At 48.9% G+C, this 14,764-nt stretch overlaps 6 protein-coding genes across 6 annotated transcripts; 3 read left to right on the forward strand and 3 right to left on the reverse strand.

Annotated features, from left to right (window-relative positions):
• Positions 1-333: 333 nt before the first annotated feature.
• UCRPA7_3727 (putative mfs sugar protein) lies at positions 334-2,184 on the reverse strand (the record flags this gene model as incomplete). Its single annotated transcript, XM_007916313.1, has 3 exons — positions 334-1,126; positions 1,188-1,350; positions 1,518-2,184. The coding sequence occupies 3 exons, from the start codon at positions 2,182-2,184 to the stop codon at positions 334-336; spliced, it is 1,623 nt and encodes a 540-aa protein (XP_007914504.1).
• Positions 2,185-3,168: 984 nt separating this feature from the next.
• Positions 3,169-4,111, forward strand: UCRPA7_3728 (putative 3-oxoacyl-(acyl-carrier-protein) reductase protein; the record flags this gene model as incomplete). The annotated part of the gene is made up of 2 exons (XM_007916343.1): positions 3,169-3,226; positions 3,459-4,111. 2 exons carry the CDS (start codon positions 3,169-3,171, stop codon positions 4,109-4,111), a joined length of 711 nt encoding a protein of 236 aa, XP_007914534.1.
• A 766-nt stretch (positions 4,112-4,877) lies between these two features.
• On the forward strand, positions 4,878-5,525 carry UCRPA7_3729 (putative aldehyde reductase protein; the record flags this gene model as incomplete). The annotated part of the gene is made up of 1 exon (XM_007916314.1): positions 4,878-5,525. The coding sequence occupies one exon, from the start codon at positions 4,878-4,880 to the stop codon at positions 5,523-5,525; it is 648 nt and encodes a 215-aa protein (XP_007914505.1).
• A 2,706-nt stretch (positions 5,526-8,231) lies between these two features.
• Positions 8,232-10,329, reverse strand: UCRPA7_3730 (putative peptide transporter ptr2-a protein; the record flags this gene model as incomplete). Its single annotated transcript, XM_007916344.1, has 3 exons — positions 8,232-8,975; positions 9,033-9,907; positions 9,987-10,329. The coding sequence occupies 3 exons, from the start codon at positions 10,327-10,329 to the stop codon at positions 8,232-8,234; spliced, it is 1,962 nt and encodes a 653-aa protein (XP_007914535.1).
• A 766-nt stretch (positions 10,330-11,095) lies between these two features.
• Positions 11,096-12,007, reverse strand: UCRPA7_3731 (putative 3-oxoacyl-(acyl-carrier-protein) reductase 2 protein; the record flags this gene model as incomplete). The annotated part of the gene is made up of 4 exons (XM_007916241.1): positions 11,096-11,103; positions 11,161-11,461; positions 11,519-11,629; positions 11,690-12,007. 4 exons carry the CDS (start codon positions 12,005-12,007, stop codon positions 11,096-11,098), a joined length of 738 nt encoding a protein of 245 aa, XP_007914432.1.
• A 676-nt stretch (positions 12,008-12,683) lies between these two features.
• Positions 12,684-13,730, forward strand: UCRPA7_3732 (putative alcohol dehydrogenase protein; the record flags this gene model as incomplete). The annotated part of the gene is made up of 3 exons (XM_007916243.1): positions 12,684-13,036; positions 13,091-13,534; positions 13,670-13,730. 3 exons carry the CDS (start codon positions 12,684-12,686, stop codon positions 13,728-13,730), a joined length of 858 nt encoding a protein of 285 aa, XP_007914434.1.
• Positions 13,731-14,764: the final 1,034 nt, after the last annotated feature.

Raw genomic sequence — 14,764 nt, forward strand, 5'->3', positions numbered from 1 at the left:
GCGCGCAGTAATCAGTGATAAAGCCATCTATTCATGTCTCGCCTTTCCAACACAGGTCTAATTCACGAACATTTGGTGTTGGCAAAAAATGCCCCGGAGAGTAACTTAGCTCCGTAGTGAGTAGGAGATCCTCATGGTTCCTCCTCCCTGATCTATGCTCAGTCAATCGCATTTTCTTTTCTGATCATCTCAGCTTGGTTGCTTGTACCCGACGCCTGTCCGATTTGCCTGCCGGAAGTCATAAAATAAACCATCCTCTTTGCCTGAAGCCTTTAGTGTTATATTGATTTGAGTGGGGGTCAATCTGATGTCAAAGACTTTTGATCGGAAGAATTATCGGTTGATCGATAGACCAGGCTGGACTTGCACTTCATCCTCCAGCCGCGCCCTCTGCGTACCCACGTTGTGAAAAGCCTCGCGGAAGCGGAACATACACAGGTTCTTGACTGTTTTGCCCGTACTAGACAGATTCTCCCGCACGAGCTGTCTAGTGGGCTTAGAGAACACTATATCAATCTCCTCGAGCGTCATATTCTTCGTCTCAGGCATGAAGGCAATTTGATAGATGAATCCCAATACAGCAATGCCGCCGAAGAAGCCAAGCGTAAGGCCCTGCTTGGTCATTGCTGTCTGCATGTCGGTGAAGGTGTAAGTGATGATGAAGTTGCCCAGATTGACAGCCGCGTCTGAGGACATCATGCCGTAGCTGCGGAGGTAGGTAGGATACACTTCCGCAGGTATTACCCACGTAAGACAGGCATATGGTCCGTAGAAACCCATGTACAGAATCAGGCCTGTGATGTACAGGCCCTCGACAGTCTGCGGATACTTGTCGAGAGAGACCATATAGCTGACGGAAATAATAACAAGTCCAACAAAGAAGCCGGGCAGCATAGTGTTGGCCCAGAAACGTCTGCCAAACTTCTCCATAAACATAATAGCGGGAATTGTTCCGAGGAAGAGAGAGCCGCCGCCAACCATAGACATGTAGGTTGCGTCAGTTGTACCGAAACCTATTTGCTTCATGAGAACGCCCATATAATACATAATGCCGTTAATCCCTACGAATTGGCCTAAGAGCATCATAGTATTAGAGTAGACGAAGGCACGCCGGGCGCGTGGGTTACTGTGTGTTGTTGTGAGCAGAAATATTCTCTTTCTGCCTATTGATGTTGGCTTTCACTTACTAGTAGAAGTCCATCCACGCGGGGCGGCCAGATGCCTTCCGTGCTTCTGCATGCTTGAGCTCTCCCTTGACCGTTTCCGCCATGATGAAGAACTCAGATCGCGCTTCGGGAGTATCGATACCGCGTATACGCTTCCAAATTTCAAAAGCCTCCAATGACTTCCCTTTGTGCATCTTAAATCGAGGACTTTCGGGGAGAAACAGTACACTATATCGTACGATCGATTAGTGGACAAGTCTAAAGGGTTAAGATGGGCAATGGTGGCTACCTACCCAATGAACATAATCGTTGAGAAAAGCAGAGAAGATCCGAGGATATACCTCCAGCTACTGTCAAGCTTGATGAAAATGGCGGCGACGACGAATCCAAGGACTTCTCCAAGGGCGATGTTAAATTGGTAAAGCGAAACAAGATTTCCTCGAACACGTCTGTTGACACTCTCTGCAACATAAACAGGACAGGTTCCGACCTCGATACCAATGCCCAGTCCCAGAACTAGGCGGCCTGCAATCATCATATCAAAGTTGATCGAGCCGGCCTCCAATGCAGCCCCCACAGTATAGAATACGATGGATAGGATAAGAGCCCCCCTACGGCCAAAATATTCATTGGCGGGACCAAGTATGATTGAGCCGAACACAGCGCCAAGTGGCATGAAAGAGTTGACAAGGCTTTGCTGGTTAGAAGACAAGTTCAGGTCCTCGGGCATGGTCAGATTAGCACCGCTAATGAGGGACTGGTCAAGACCAAAAAGCATGCCTCCCATCGATGCGAATATGACCATGACCCATGTGAAGTATCGAGGGTCGATAGACGGTCGAAAGAAGCTTGCGCGTCTTGGATTGGACGCGAGATCGTGTTCCATCTGATCAATGAAGGTGTCGACCTCCTCTGAGATCTGGTTCTCGACAATACGGCTCATGCCGTGATGGGCCGGAGGACTTTCATTGTGGGAGATGTCCTCAGGCGCGAATATTTCCTCAGCCTTCTCAGACATGGTGACAGAGGTTTTTGTGTGAATCAATTCGAAGATTTGCTATCTTTCGCGATGAGGGCGGGTAGAGTCGATATGATATACATATAACAACCGAGTCCGGTTCAAGGACTGATTCCAAAGTTACGTCATTAGAATGGGTTTCCCCATGGGGTCTTATCCTTGACGCCAGATTCTAAATATCGACTTAGTTGGGAAGACGGGGTTGAGTTTAGTATGATATTCGTCACGAGGGCATGGAAGATGTAACGGCAATAAGGGCTCCCCATTCTCTCCAAGTCACCGAGCCGGTTTCCCGGGCGGGGGGCTTGGCAACTCCGCCTCTTACAGCTAGGAATTTACGACCGTTTTAAGACCGCGCTGGTTCAATAATATCATTACAGTACTATGATCACCGATACAAGGGCGCAGACCTTTACGCTATCGTTTCGTACCATCTAAGTGCGAGCGACCGACACCTTGAGACTGCTAGATACAGACCTAAAGGTTGAAGAGTGGAAGAGATGTAGCATGCTAGGGGTATCACGTGGGTCTGCCCCCGAGACGAGGTGTGCTAACTCGCCGATCACTGCGGAGACAAGTTTAGTCGAGAAGTCACGCGCAGAGCTACTTGTCTCCTCGATTTGTTGAATGCAAGTTTTCATTATTAGTCTAATCTAGCCGCATAGATGGCTTCACAAGCTTCGGGCAGGAGAAAAGCAGGACAAGGATTCATCTAAGTCTGATAGTGTAACGCTAGGCATTAATTAACTGGCGATGGCTTGAACACGGAGACGACCCGTTATGACTCTTAATAATTGGAGAGAAGTTCGTGTCTCAAGGTATCGGTGACGGATCTAGAATGGGAAGAATACATCCAATGCATTTTTAGGTACTTTGATTTCTTTTATCTAAGTTGAACATCAAATTCAGAATCAAAAGAAGTTGGCGTGAGTCAAGCAGGTCCTTCCATTTGGGCAAATTTGACTTGTTAAACATTGCCACATCATGGTCTCTGCAAGACCTTTGGAAGGCAAATTGGCTGTAATTACTGGTGCTTCACGAGGTGCGTTGTTCTTCCCAGACACTCACAATACAGACATACATACGCTGCCTATCGTCGATTCTATATGAATTATACTGACCTCGAAATTTAGGTATTGGAGGGGCTACAGCGGAAAACCTGGCATCAAAAGGGTGCAATGTGATAATACACTATAATTCGACCAAGTCGGAGAACGATGCTACAGAGCTGGCCGCTAGACTGAGCCAAAGCTATTCTGTTCGCTGTGAAATAGTCAAAGCAGATCTGAGTGTCGATGGCGCGCCCGAGTCGTTTGTTGAGGACATCAAGGCAAGGTTACAGGATGTTAATGGGAGTTTCATGGTCGATATTCTCATCAACAATGCAGGCATGGTCCATAATGCCGACTTGGGCGAGGTCACAGTCGCCGACTTCTTGAAGGTGTACAGAATCAACGCGCTAGCACCACTGATGCTTACACAGGCAGTCATGCCTTATTTACCAACAGATCGCAGTGGGCGTATCGTTAATGTCTCATCCGTATCTTCGCAGACAGGCTTTACCGACCAGAGCATCTATGGCGGCTCTAAGGCAGCGCTTGAGTCTTGCACTCGATCCTGGGCGCGGCAGTTGGTCGAGCGCTGCACCGTCAATGCTATCAATCCGGGACCGGTCAAGACGGAGATGTGGGGAGGGCTTGAGGATTCGTTCTACAAGATGATGAATCCCTACATCAAGCTTGCTCCAACCATGGCGGTGCGTGATGACGACGACGACGAGACAAAGGAGGTTGGCAAGACGCTTGGGGGTCGGCCGGCCGAGGCCCGCGAGATTGCCGGAATCATTGGCATGCTCTGCTCGGCAGAGAGCGCATGGTGTACGGGCCAAGTTATCTGCGCTAATGGTGGCATGAGAATGAGTGATTAGAGACATGGGGTGAATAAAGGCACGGTGGTCCAATAAACCCTTGTACTTGAAGAATTCTGTCTCTAAGTTTGAGAAACTCGGGATTGTCTATCACCGATTCATTCCGATAAGCGACTGCGCTGGCACAGTGACTGAGTCGATATGACATTATGTTTTAGGGGATCTAAGAATGATCAAAAGCTAAGACGAGAGCCGAGCGGAAATTGCTAAGCACTGTTCTGGGATTGGCACCTAACACAGAGCATTGACTTACACTACTGCCTTCAATCGAAGCGATCCTCTTGACGATATCTACGCATTCTACTTCCTACGATGATACTAAGAGAATAGGAATGTGAACCGTATGTGTAATAGCAGTGCTGGGTTTGTAGAGTGCTCGAGAAGCTTGACATTAAACTTGAATGGAAGTGTACAGGTCACACCCTCTTGCTCCGGGTTGTGGACCCGCTTCCCACCGGCACGAGGGAATCATCAGAGCTCGTCACTAGGGCAAGTCTAGCGGATCGTACATGCATCTCCATTATTCTATGTGCCCGTCTCCGCAGATAATCCTGGAGGGTCAATACCCCTCTCTGTTGAATCCTTGCTACACATGTCGGATTGGTCATACTAGGGTTCATGGCTCATAGTATCAAGGGACCCTCTGCAACCGCTCGACAAGGTGTTGAAGAGATCGCATTGAGTTCACAGAATAATTATATAGACGAAGAGCACGAAAATCACTCTAGTCTTACGACGCTTTACCCTCCCTCAATTAGTCGTCAAGATGAATGCTCTTAGACATAAATTCCGGATGCCTCCAAAGAGCAGAGGCGTGGATTCACAGCTTCTTGGTGTTGGCGCGATTCGGCTTCACGAGCAGATTCGAGGTATCGCAACTCGTCAAAGCCGCTTCCAACTCAACACCGGCGCCAGCATTCCCGCTATTGGATTTGGCACCTTTCAAGACCCAGACGCTCAGGAAGATGCTGTTTCCCGCGCTCTGAAAGCGGGACTGCGTCTGATCGACACGGCAAGAGTATACGACGTCGAGAAACAAGTGGGAAAGGGCATTAAGAGGAGTGGCATTCACCGAGAGGAGATTTTTCTTGGAACAAAATTATGGTGCAATTCCTTTCACCCAGAGGATGTTGAGAAGGCTCTGGATGAATCCCTTACGGATCTCGATACATCATATGTGGATCTCCTCATGATGCATTACCCATGTACCTTTGCCAGGGGCGACGACCGCTTCCCAAGAGATTCTAACGGCAAGATGATTCTGGGGGAAACGACTTTCGTGGATACCTGGAAGGCCATGGAAAAACTACTAGAGACCGGGAAGACGAAGGCGATTGGGGTCTCGAACTTCAGCAAAGGCGAACTGGAAAGACTCATAGAGGAGTGTAGTGTGGTCAGTATAGATGAAGACTAATGGATGTAATAGAGCATCTTAGCTGACGTATTCAGATTCCCGCCATTCATCAAATGGAGGTGCACCCCTATCTGCAGCAGAAGTCATTCAATCAATGGCTGCGGTCTCAAGGAATTCACGTAATCCAGTTCAGTCCTCTTGGGAATATGAACGACTTCTATCGGTCGACAGGGTGGAGCAAGGAAGTGTCGCACATGATGCGGGTGATTGATCAGCCGCTACTTCAAGAAATTGGCCGCAAGTATGGGAAGAGCGCTGTGCAAATTGTTCTTGCATGGGGTATCAATAATGGACGCTCTGTCATACCTAAAAGCACTATCGATTGGCAGATCAAAGAGAATGTCGAAGCCGACTTCGAGTTGGAGGCAGAAGACATCAAGGCCATTGAAACCCTGGATATGAAAGCAAGATTCAACGACCCTAGCCTCGACTATCAGTGGAGGCTTTATAGCGACCTTGAAGGAACCGAAGGAACCGTGGAGGGGAAAACGCATTGAGGACATATTTGCTCCAGTAGCCAAGTGGACTTGACGGTCTTGCTTCCGGAGCAAATGGAAGTATTAATGATGATATGAGGAGCACGCTCTCACAATCTGAAAATATTTAATGTGATAGACTCCTGAGTTAACCCTGAGACCATGTTATCAATGGCTTTATTGCTGTAGTTTCAAGAACCAGACTTGCCACATAGAAAGTTATGAGTATTTTCCAAGAGATGACCTCTACTTTCTTGGCTAGTGTCAATAATAGTAAAGAGTCAATGTTAATATAGTCGGATCCAAAAAACAAGAAAATAAGAACTAAAAAAAAAAACAACGATGAAATGGATTCGTAGTTGTAGCTGCATGTGTGATGTTTCAGAGTCAATAGTCCCTGTTGATAAATCAGACTCCCTACCCCAGGACGACGACTGGCTAGCTCGGCATCTAGTAGTCGTCTTCTCCACATCTTCAAGGTAACCAGGCGTCAGTGTAAATGGCCCCTCGAGACGAGGACTGAACCTTCACAATCCTTAGACCGGAAGCAGCGTTCACAGCTTTCAGAGACTCAAGGGTTTGATGAAGACTACACTTCCAAAACAACCTATGATATTAAAATTGGCGCTTCCGTGAAAGAATGGCCTCTACACAGTGAAGGTCGAATGATTCTAGTCTACATACCTGCCAAAAACGTTCGCTCACGAGAGCCTCGCCATCCAGCAGAAGATGAAATGAACTCCACTTGTCCGAATGCCGTCCTTCTTAAGGTCTCGCTCACGCAATAGGTATATAAAACAATACCCGGACCCAACTATGAGACGAAAAATTAAATACTTCGCTATCGAGTACAGTCCTTCCCATGTTAATATAGCATGCCTCTTTATGTTCCAGAAAACTTAGACGCCCCCGTGCTGTCTCTCTTTTCCCTTGTTGGAAAGATTGCTATCACAGGAGGATCTCGAGGCATCGGTTTGCAAGTTGTCACAGCCCTCGCAGAAGCTGGGGCAGACGTGGCTTTCATTTACCTCAAAAGCGCCACTGTCGATGCTGTGGCGGCAGACATAGCGAAAAAGACTGGTCGAAAATCAAAGCTTTCCAGTCCGATGTAACTGATCGGGTGGCTATCGCGAAAACCATCGACGAAATTGTGACTAGTTTCGGGAATGGCCATTTTGGCATCATGGTAGCCAATGCTGGGGTGTGCCAGAACGTGAAGTCTCTTGAGTATACCGAGGATACGTGGAATTTCATCAACAAAGGTCAACTATGATGGTGTCATGTGGACTGCGATACCGGTTGGAAAAATCTTCAAAAAGCAAGGAAAGGGATCTCTCATCATTACTGCATCTGTTAGCGCAGGTTTGGTGAATGTCCCACAGACGCAAGCAGCTTACAATGCATCCAAGGCTGGAGTTTTGCTGCTTGCGAAATCTTTGGCTGTTGAATGGGCGGACTTCGCTCGAGTGAATTGCGTTTCTCCGGGATATGTTCACACTGAGAGTATGTCTATACGCAATCTTTTATTGGTATGTCACGAATAAATGAGTTGACATGGGCGCAGTGATAACCACGCAACCCAAAGAGTTAATGGCGAAGTGGCTCGCTTCGATACCAGGTGGCCGGACTTGCCAGCCTCAAGAGCTGAAGGGCGTACGTAATCTGTATTGGCATTCATTGTAATACTTCTCTAACCTCTTGATGATAGATCTATATATTCCTAGCCAGTGACGCGTCTACTTATATGACGGGATCGAACGTAATTGTTGATGGGGGGGTTCACGTTGCCATAGAATTGGAATTTCACCCAGTGGATTCAACTCAACTACATGTGCGGTGGCCTGTACTGCTGCTTCTGGCGGACGCGAGATTTCAACATTCAATTACAACAGATCGGGGTACCTTAGCAGCTAGCTAGATACGTGCCTCTGATTACTAATGCTACCTAACCCTGATAATCAGGTCTTTGTCTAAAAACCTGCTATCTCTTCCTGATGAGTTAGTGATATGAGAGGCTAAGACATACGCTTAGGATAGATTTGATGATATTCTATCCAATAATTCAAACCCTCGCATCATAGGATTATAAGAAAAGATCCCGATACTCTTGAAACCCACTGCACGAGCACAATATAGGCAAGATGACTGAAATTCCTTCATGGGCAGTAGTGTCAGCGCACCATGAGTGTTGATAGCTTGATAGGATTTAGTTACTTCGGAGCGGATGTTACTAGGCGCTCACGCCTTGGAGACGTTTATCTAGGCCCTGTATGTGTCGAAGTTTCTGCTGTTCCATTTCTGCCGCTCTGGCAGCTTCGACGTCGATGATGTCCATATTCTGTTTACCCACGAAGACGCTGTCGGGTAAGGCATTGAGCTCTTCCTCCTCCCTGTCGAGATTGCGGAACGTGAACCAAAATCCAATGCCGCCTATTGTCGTAATGATGGCAATAGTGGTGTACAGCCAGACCAGCAGAGGATCTTCGGCGAATGGAACAAAGGCCTGGGCAACAGCAGCACTGAAGGCCTGAGCAAACCAAAACATCCCCGTGACAAGACCTCTCATGTTCTTTGGGGCCTTGGTGAAGGCGTACTCGAGACCAGTGATGGAGGCACCGATCTCGGAGAAGGCGATAAGCACGTACGCCGGGGTCTGGACCCAGACGGAAATATCGGGAGGGGTGTCGCAGCTACTGGCATTTTTGCCACATGGGGATTGGACATATATGTAATGCTGAATCAGGGCGGCGACAATCATGGCTAGAACGGCCATGATGAAACCAACGGCGATCTTGCGGATAGGAGTAACACGTATGCGGGCACGGTCCATCCAGGGGTAGAAAAACTTATCAAACAGGGGAATGAAAACAATCAAGGCAATGGGATCGAGGTTATTGACGAGGTCGTTCGGAAAGCCATCAAGCCTCAACGTGGCAGCTTGAGAAGTCAGGTTATTGTACAGCTGGTTGTATGGCTGCAACATGAGGTTAGACGCTTGGAGTAGCATCCAAAGGGGATGTGGGGGACCTACCAGCCAGAAGATGGGATAGAAAATGAAAACTGTGCATGCCTTGAACCCACGTCGAACCTCATCAACCCAGTTATCGTCGAATGTCATCCATTTCGGCTTGCTGTCACCAAGGCGGCTGGGCTTAACAGCTTCCCAAAAATCACCTGATCGCATGTTCCGGACGGTCCTAACAGGGCTCCAAGACCAGTGCTTCTTCATCGCCAGGGCCCAGAGACCAGTAGCCTTGCTGGCAACTGACCCGGTCGGCGGGTTTCTGATGTACTTATTTCTACATATAACCATAACAATAGGGCACAGGAAGAAGAGAATCGTGGGGAGCAGGAAGGCAAGCCAAAACCCGACGTACTTTTCGGCATAGACCATAGTGACCTGGCCGAACAAGACGCCAACGTTGATGAAGAAGTAATAACGCATATAGATAATGGCATAGGTCTTGTGAGGATCGACAATAACGCGTTCGCCGCTAGGAAGCGTCTCGACGGTGGCGCGAGGAGCTTTTGCCTCATACTGCTCGGCGATTAGGGGGGATATGTTGCTTTTGAAAAATCCGACGCCGACGCCGAAGAACAAGAGGCCAATTATGAAAGTGCCGAGCGAACCTCTCTGGTTGTCTAAGACGGCTGGAATGGCCGAAATGACGATGAGAACGTGGCCAAAGGTGGCGGAGAGGATGCCAACATTGATCGTCTTGTATTTGCCCCAGTAAGTATCGGAAAGGTAACCTCCCAGTAACGGCATGAGATAGGCCCAGAAGGAGTGGAAGAGGGTCAGACCCGTTGAGGCTTGCTGTCCCATTCCCATGGCGCCGGACTGCCCTTCATAGCCTGCTCCGCTAGGAGAGCCCTCAGGTCGAGGAAACTGGATGAAGTTGGTGACTGCCGAGATTGGCTGTTCTTAGTAGGCCTGAGGTACAGAGAAATGTTATCGACGATGATGGGGCAGGGCTCGACCTACAGATAGTCGTAGTTCCGTAGTAGGAAAATCGCTCCACCATTTCCACGATTGCAATAGTATAAATCACCCAACCGATCTTTCCTCTGACGGGACGAAGGGTGAGCAGCTCCTCAGCTGTTGGGTAGATCTCGCCATTTGGGCCGCGAAGAATGTCCGACTGGACGATCCGGCCAACTACCTCAGCGCCATCGACCTGCTCGGGCGTGATCTTCTCTCCGGCCGACCCGGTCTCGTTCACGGCGTCAGCCGCAGTCACGGTCTCGGAATGAGGAGCCGCGGAGACTGGGAGAGACTCGGCCGGAGCGGAAACGCGCAGTTTCTCGGCCGAAGTGCCTGAGACCATTGTCTGGTGTTCGTTGATCACGTCACAAAGTCAATTGCGATGCGCCTGGTGATCTTTCGCTGCGAATTGCCGACAACGATTATGCAGAAAGCCGTAGCAAAATGCGGCGTGCGCGCGGAGACAACCGAGTTCAATCCGTTATTTGTAGCTAGGTCACTCCCGCTGTCACCTCGTAAAATTCGGGGTCCGACGTTTCATCGCTCCTTCGAACCATGTTCTCGCACTGATGCCTAATAAGCTGCCAAGAGCCAGGAGGGTGAGAATGTCATCCGACCTGCTAGATGCGGCGATGTTGGCTGCCGATCCACCATAAGTGTTTATGAATACCTACTGGATGGAGATACCGATCACATCTCGGCAGTCTCGGCCACATTGCGCGCATGATACTTGAATGATCGAGGGCTTTTCAGTAGCAAGAAGGTCAATAGTATTGGCCAATAGTGGAAACTCCAACTTGGAGTTCGGATCTTTTTCGATATCCTGGTGGCATGGTTTATTGTGGATGCATATACATGGTTGGTACTCAGCGAAGGCTGACAAGAGCTTCCAGTGGGCTTGATGTTCTAATGTCCCTTTGAGTCAGGGTCAGTCATGGGCCACAGACATCTGTCTGATTAAGTGGTAAGTCAACTTATATATGCTTGCGACTGCTTTGATTCTAATTTATACTACCACGTTGTCACACGGATGATACTATCCTCCATGGTTAATATATATCAAAGCCCACTTGACATTCAGCACTACTGCGTGCATTCGTTGACAACGCTCAACAAACTAGATGTGATATTAGCTATCATATGGCGGCGAGTAGAATGATGCACAACAACATACTTCCAATAACACCATTGACCGGAATGTCGATCGAGGTGGTGTAGCTGGCGGCGTCACTTAGAAGATAGACATAAGCGCCTCCAAGTTCCTGGATTTGTGCAAGCCGCGGCATGCCGCCATAGTATTTGAGCTGCTGCTCCCAATCGGGCTGCTGTGGCACCCAGTATGTCATAGCAGTCTCAACAAGGCCAGGAGAGACAGAGTTCACTCGAATGCCATACTTGGCCCATTCCATCGCAAGCGTATGAGTCATATTGCGAACACCAGCTTTGCTAGCACCGTATGGAGCCGAGGGTACACGCTATATGCCTGGTCAACATCTCCCTATCTACTCAGCCAAGTGAAATGAAGTACAGACCTTATTTGGGCGGTATGAAGCCATTGACGCGGTAAAGACAACAGCTCCCTTGATGCCGAGTTTGATGAAGGCGCGTGCAGCTGCGCGAGCGCAGTAAAAGGATCCAAAAAGCTATTTTTCCAGCATGAGCATTATTAAGACGCTTGAAATCGTTGCTGAGTATTCACGTACATTGATGTTGAACAGGGCATGGATTTCCTCCTCTGTAAAATCCAGCGCAGCTTTATGGTTTGTTCTGCCGGCGTTGACTACCATGCCATGTATGGCGCCGTTCTCGCCCACAATCTGGTCAACCGCAGCCGTGATGGTAGGCTCCTTGGTCACATCGGCTCGAATAGCCTTGAGCTTACCAGGCCATCTCTTCTGCGCAGCAGCGAAATCTTCAGCTGGCTCGGCGTAATCGATCGAATAAACAATTCGAGCACCATTATCTAGGCAGGCCTCAGCTACCCCGAGACCAATCCCACGGTTGGCTCCGGTAACTGCCATTCGGAGTATTGTTAAGAGACAGCATGATAGTGACAAGAACTCCCATATGTTTACCTGCAATGACCTTTCCGTTCAGTGTGACTTTTGTCTCGTGTTGCTGGGTGGGTGTAGTTGCCGGCACCCCAGCGTTTACGGCTTCTGTGGCTGATGGACTCATTCTCAACGGAGTGTGTACGTGCTAAACCCTACTTGACAAGAGGTGAAAGTTGTAGAAGAGACCTCTTGAGTGCTCGCCTAACATTGTTATAAAGCTTAGGCAATTTCTCGATCATCTTAAAATAGGTGACAACTCTCCTGTCATCCGAACTGCACCGACCAGAATAAGTCTATCATGTTGAGACAAATGATAATATCAGTCTGGTCTAGGGGTATTGCCCTCGCCTCGAGGGCTGATCGACATGCCCTAGGCAATTGGGAGCCCCTTTTAGACCACCTTTAAACCCCTCTTCCCCACAGACTCTCCACTCACATTCCCTCTAGGCGAGGACTCTCCACAGAAGTCCAAGCCATGGTTTGGTTTGGAATCAAGCGTCGAGAGGCAATGATTCAGGCGCTCCCGGTCCCTAGTACGTTCAGAGTTGGGGCAAGCGGTAACTTAAGTTATGTCAATAGATAATCGTAGCAATGTGCTGATCTCCAAGGTACCCAGGCCGTACACGCTATTGCAACAACGAACATGAGTGCAGCAGTCAGGTTGCTTGCAGGCAAGACGGCTGCTATCACCGGTGGCGTGACGGGCATCGGTCGAGCCATCACGCTCGAGTATCTTCGTCAGGGTGCAAATGTGGTCGTCAATCATTTGGGGCTGTCGAAAGATGAACCTTTGCGGCAAAGTTTGCTCGAGGAGGCTAAGCGATTGAAAAAAGAGGCGTCTCGGACAGCACCCACTGGAGAGCTCCTGGAGATTGCAGGAGATGTGACGGATCCGAAGACGGGCACGGCACTCGTTGCTGAGACTGTTAAGAGATGGGGGGCTTTGGACATATTTGTTGCGAATGCAGGTATCTTCAAAGCGTCCAAATTCCTTGAGTAGGTCTTGCTTTCCTTGTTGTTCTGGTAACACAAAACTAACCGTGCTCTCAGCATTGACAAGGACATGTTCGACACATCAATGCATGTCAACGTAAATGGAGCGTTCTATGCTTGCCAGGCTGCCGCCAGGGAAATGGTGAGGCAGGGTAAGGGAGGCTCAATTATTGGCATCTCGTCCATAAGCGCGCTGGTCGGAGGTGGTCTACAAGTTCATTACACTCCCACCAAGGCGGCTCTGCTTTCTATGACACAGTCCATGGCGATTGCACTGGCCAAGGATAAGATTAGGGTGAACGCTCTCTTACCCGGGACAGTCCATACCCAACTGGCAGACGAAGATATGGCCAATGAGGAGAAGCGTAAATATTTAGAACATCGCATTCCCTGGGGTCGAGTAGGCAAGCCTGAGGACCTAGCGGGGCCGGCTGTCTTCCTTGCGGCAGACCAGATGAGTGGCTTTGTCACTGGAGCTCAACTTCTCGTTGATGGAGGAATGTATGTGCATCTTCAATAGACATTTGATAGGCTATTGGCGAAAGAGAAGCAAGCTATGATGCCGTCTATCTCCTTGTATTCCTGGACTATCCCCGCAGATTAGTGCACCTAAGATACTATTTGCGTGTGGATTAGCGGGAAGATCGAGAGTGCTTACCTCACTATCCACGCACGATTACAAGCTATGCCTCCATAACAATCTTGCATGCGCCAACTCAAGCAGGGCCCATTTACTGTCAATTTGAACTGTCTCTGTTGCCATTGGTAGACCTCATCATTGTAGCACAATGTAAAATCCCTAGAGCGTCAACCGTGTCTAGTTTCAAAGTTGCCGACTGGGAAATGACGTCGAAAATGTTCCTGCGTGCTACAGAGGAACCCCGTCGGTTCACTCGAGGGCGACTCTCACGTGGCAAAGGCTTGCGCAAGACAACTGGATGGTAAGCATAGCTCACGGTTGTGATCAGAGCACCTGGCAGCACAGGGGATAGGGATAGAATTGACAGAGTTCTCTCAATAGTCTAACATGTCGCCGACGGCATGTCAAATGCGACGAGGTCAAGCCCCGCTGCGGTGGTTGTATCCGTAACAAAACCCGGTGCGAGTACGCGAAGTCTCAAGACTGCAATAAGAGTTCTCACCAACAATCCGATGCCGGTAATTTCATTCCGGGATCATGCCATGGGGATGTGAATGAACAGGCTGAAGAAGGCATTTTCCAGAGCACCGAGACAGGTTCTCCTCCATATCTCGGGCAGCAAATCCAGACGTCTGAAGCAGAACAGCACGGCACAACAATGGCTTCCCAAGAGGGAGATATGACCTTGCGTGACCAACTGAATGATGGTTTACCTCAATGTCATACTACCAGTTCGAACGAGGAAGATGAGACGGATCAAAATATAAGCCCTGCTATTACAAAATCGCCAAGAACAAACCTGGAATCAGCAGTCAACTATGGGACCAGCGACTTCCATCAATTTCAATCCATGGTGTATGGCCTACCATCACCTAATCAGGTTCCATTTCAATCCATATCTATTCCGTTCGAGACCACATCCGACTCTGGAAACAGTTACAGCATCTCCCTGACTTCAAAATGGTTGGACCTGCTTATTGGAGACGCGACCCTGAATTACGGACCTTTGCCGGAGGCTCAATTTGAACTGGAGGGTACAAATATATTCGGCAATTCTGTGGCCCAGACACCAATAACGTCGCATATTGGTG

The sequence above is a fragment of the Phaeoacremonium minimum genome (genome assembly GCF_000392275.1).
Source record: "Phaeoacremonium minimum UCRPA7 unplaced genomic scaffold PA7_03_scaffold_290, whole genome shotgun sequence".
NCBI classification, from domain to species: domain Eukaryota; kingdom Fungi; phylum Ascomycota; class Sordariomycetes; order Togniniales; family Togniniaceae; genus Phaeoacremonium; species Phaeoacremonium minimum.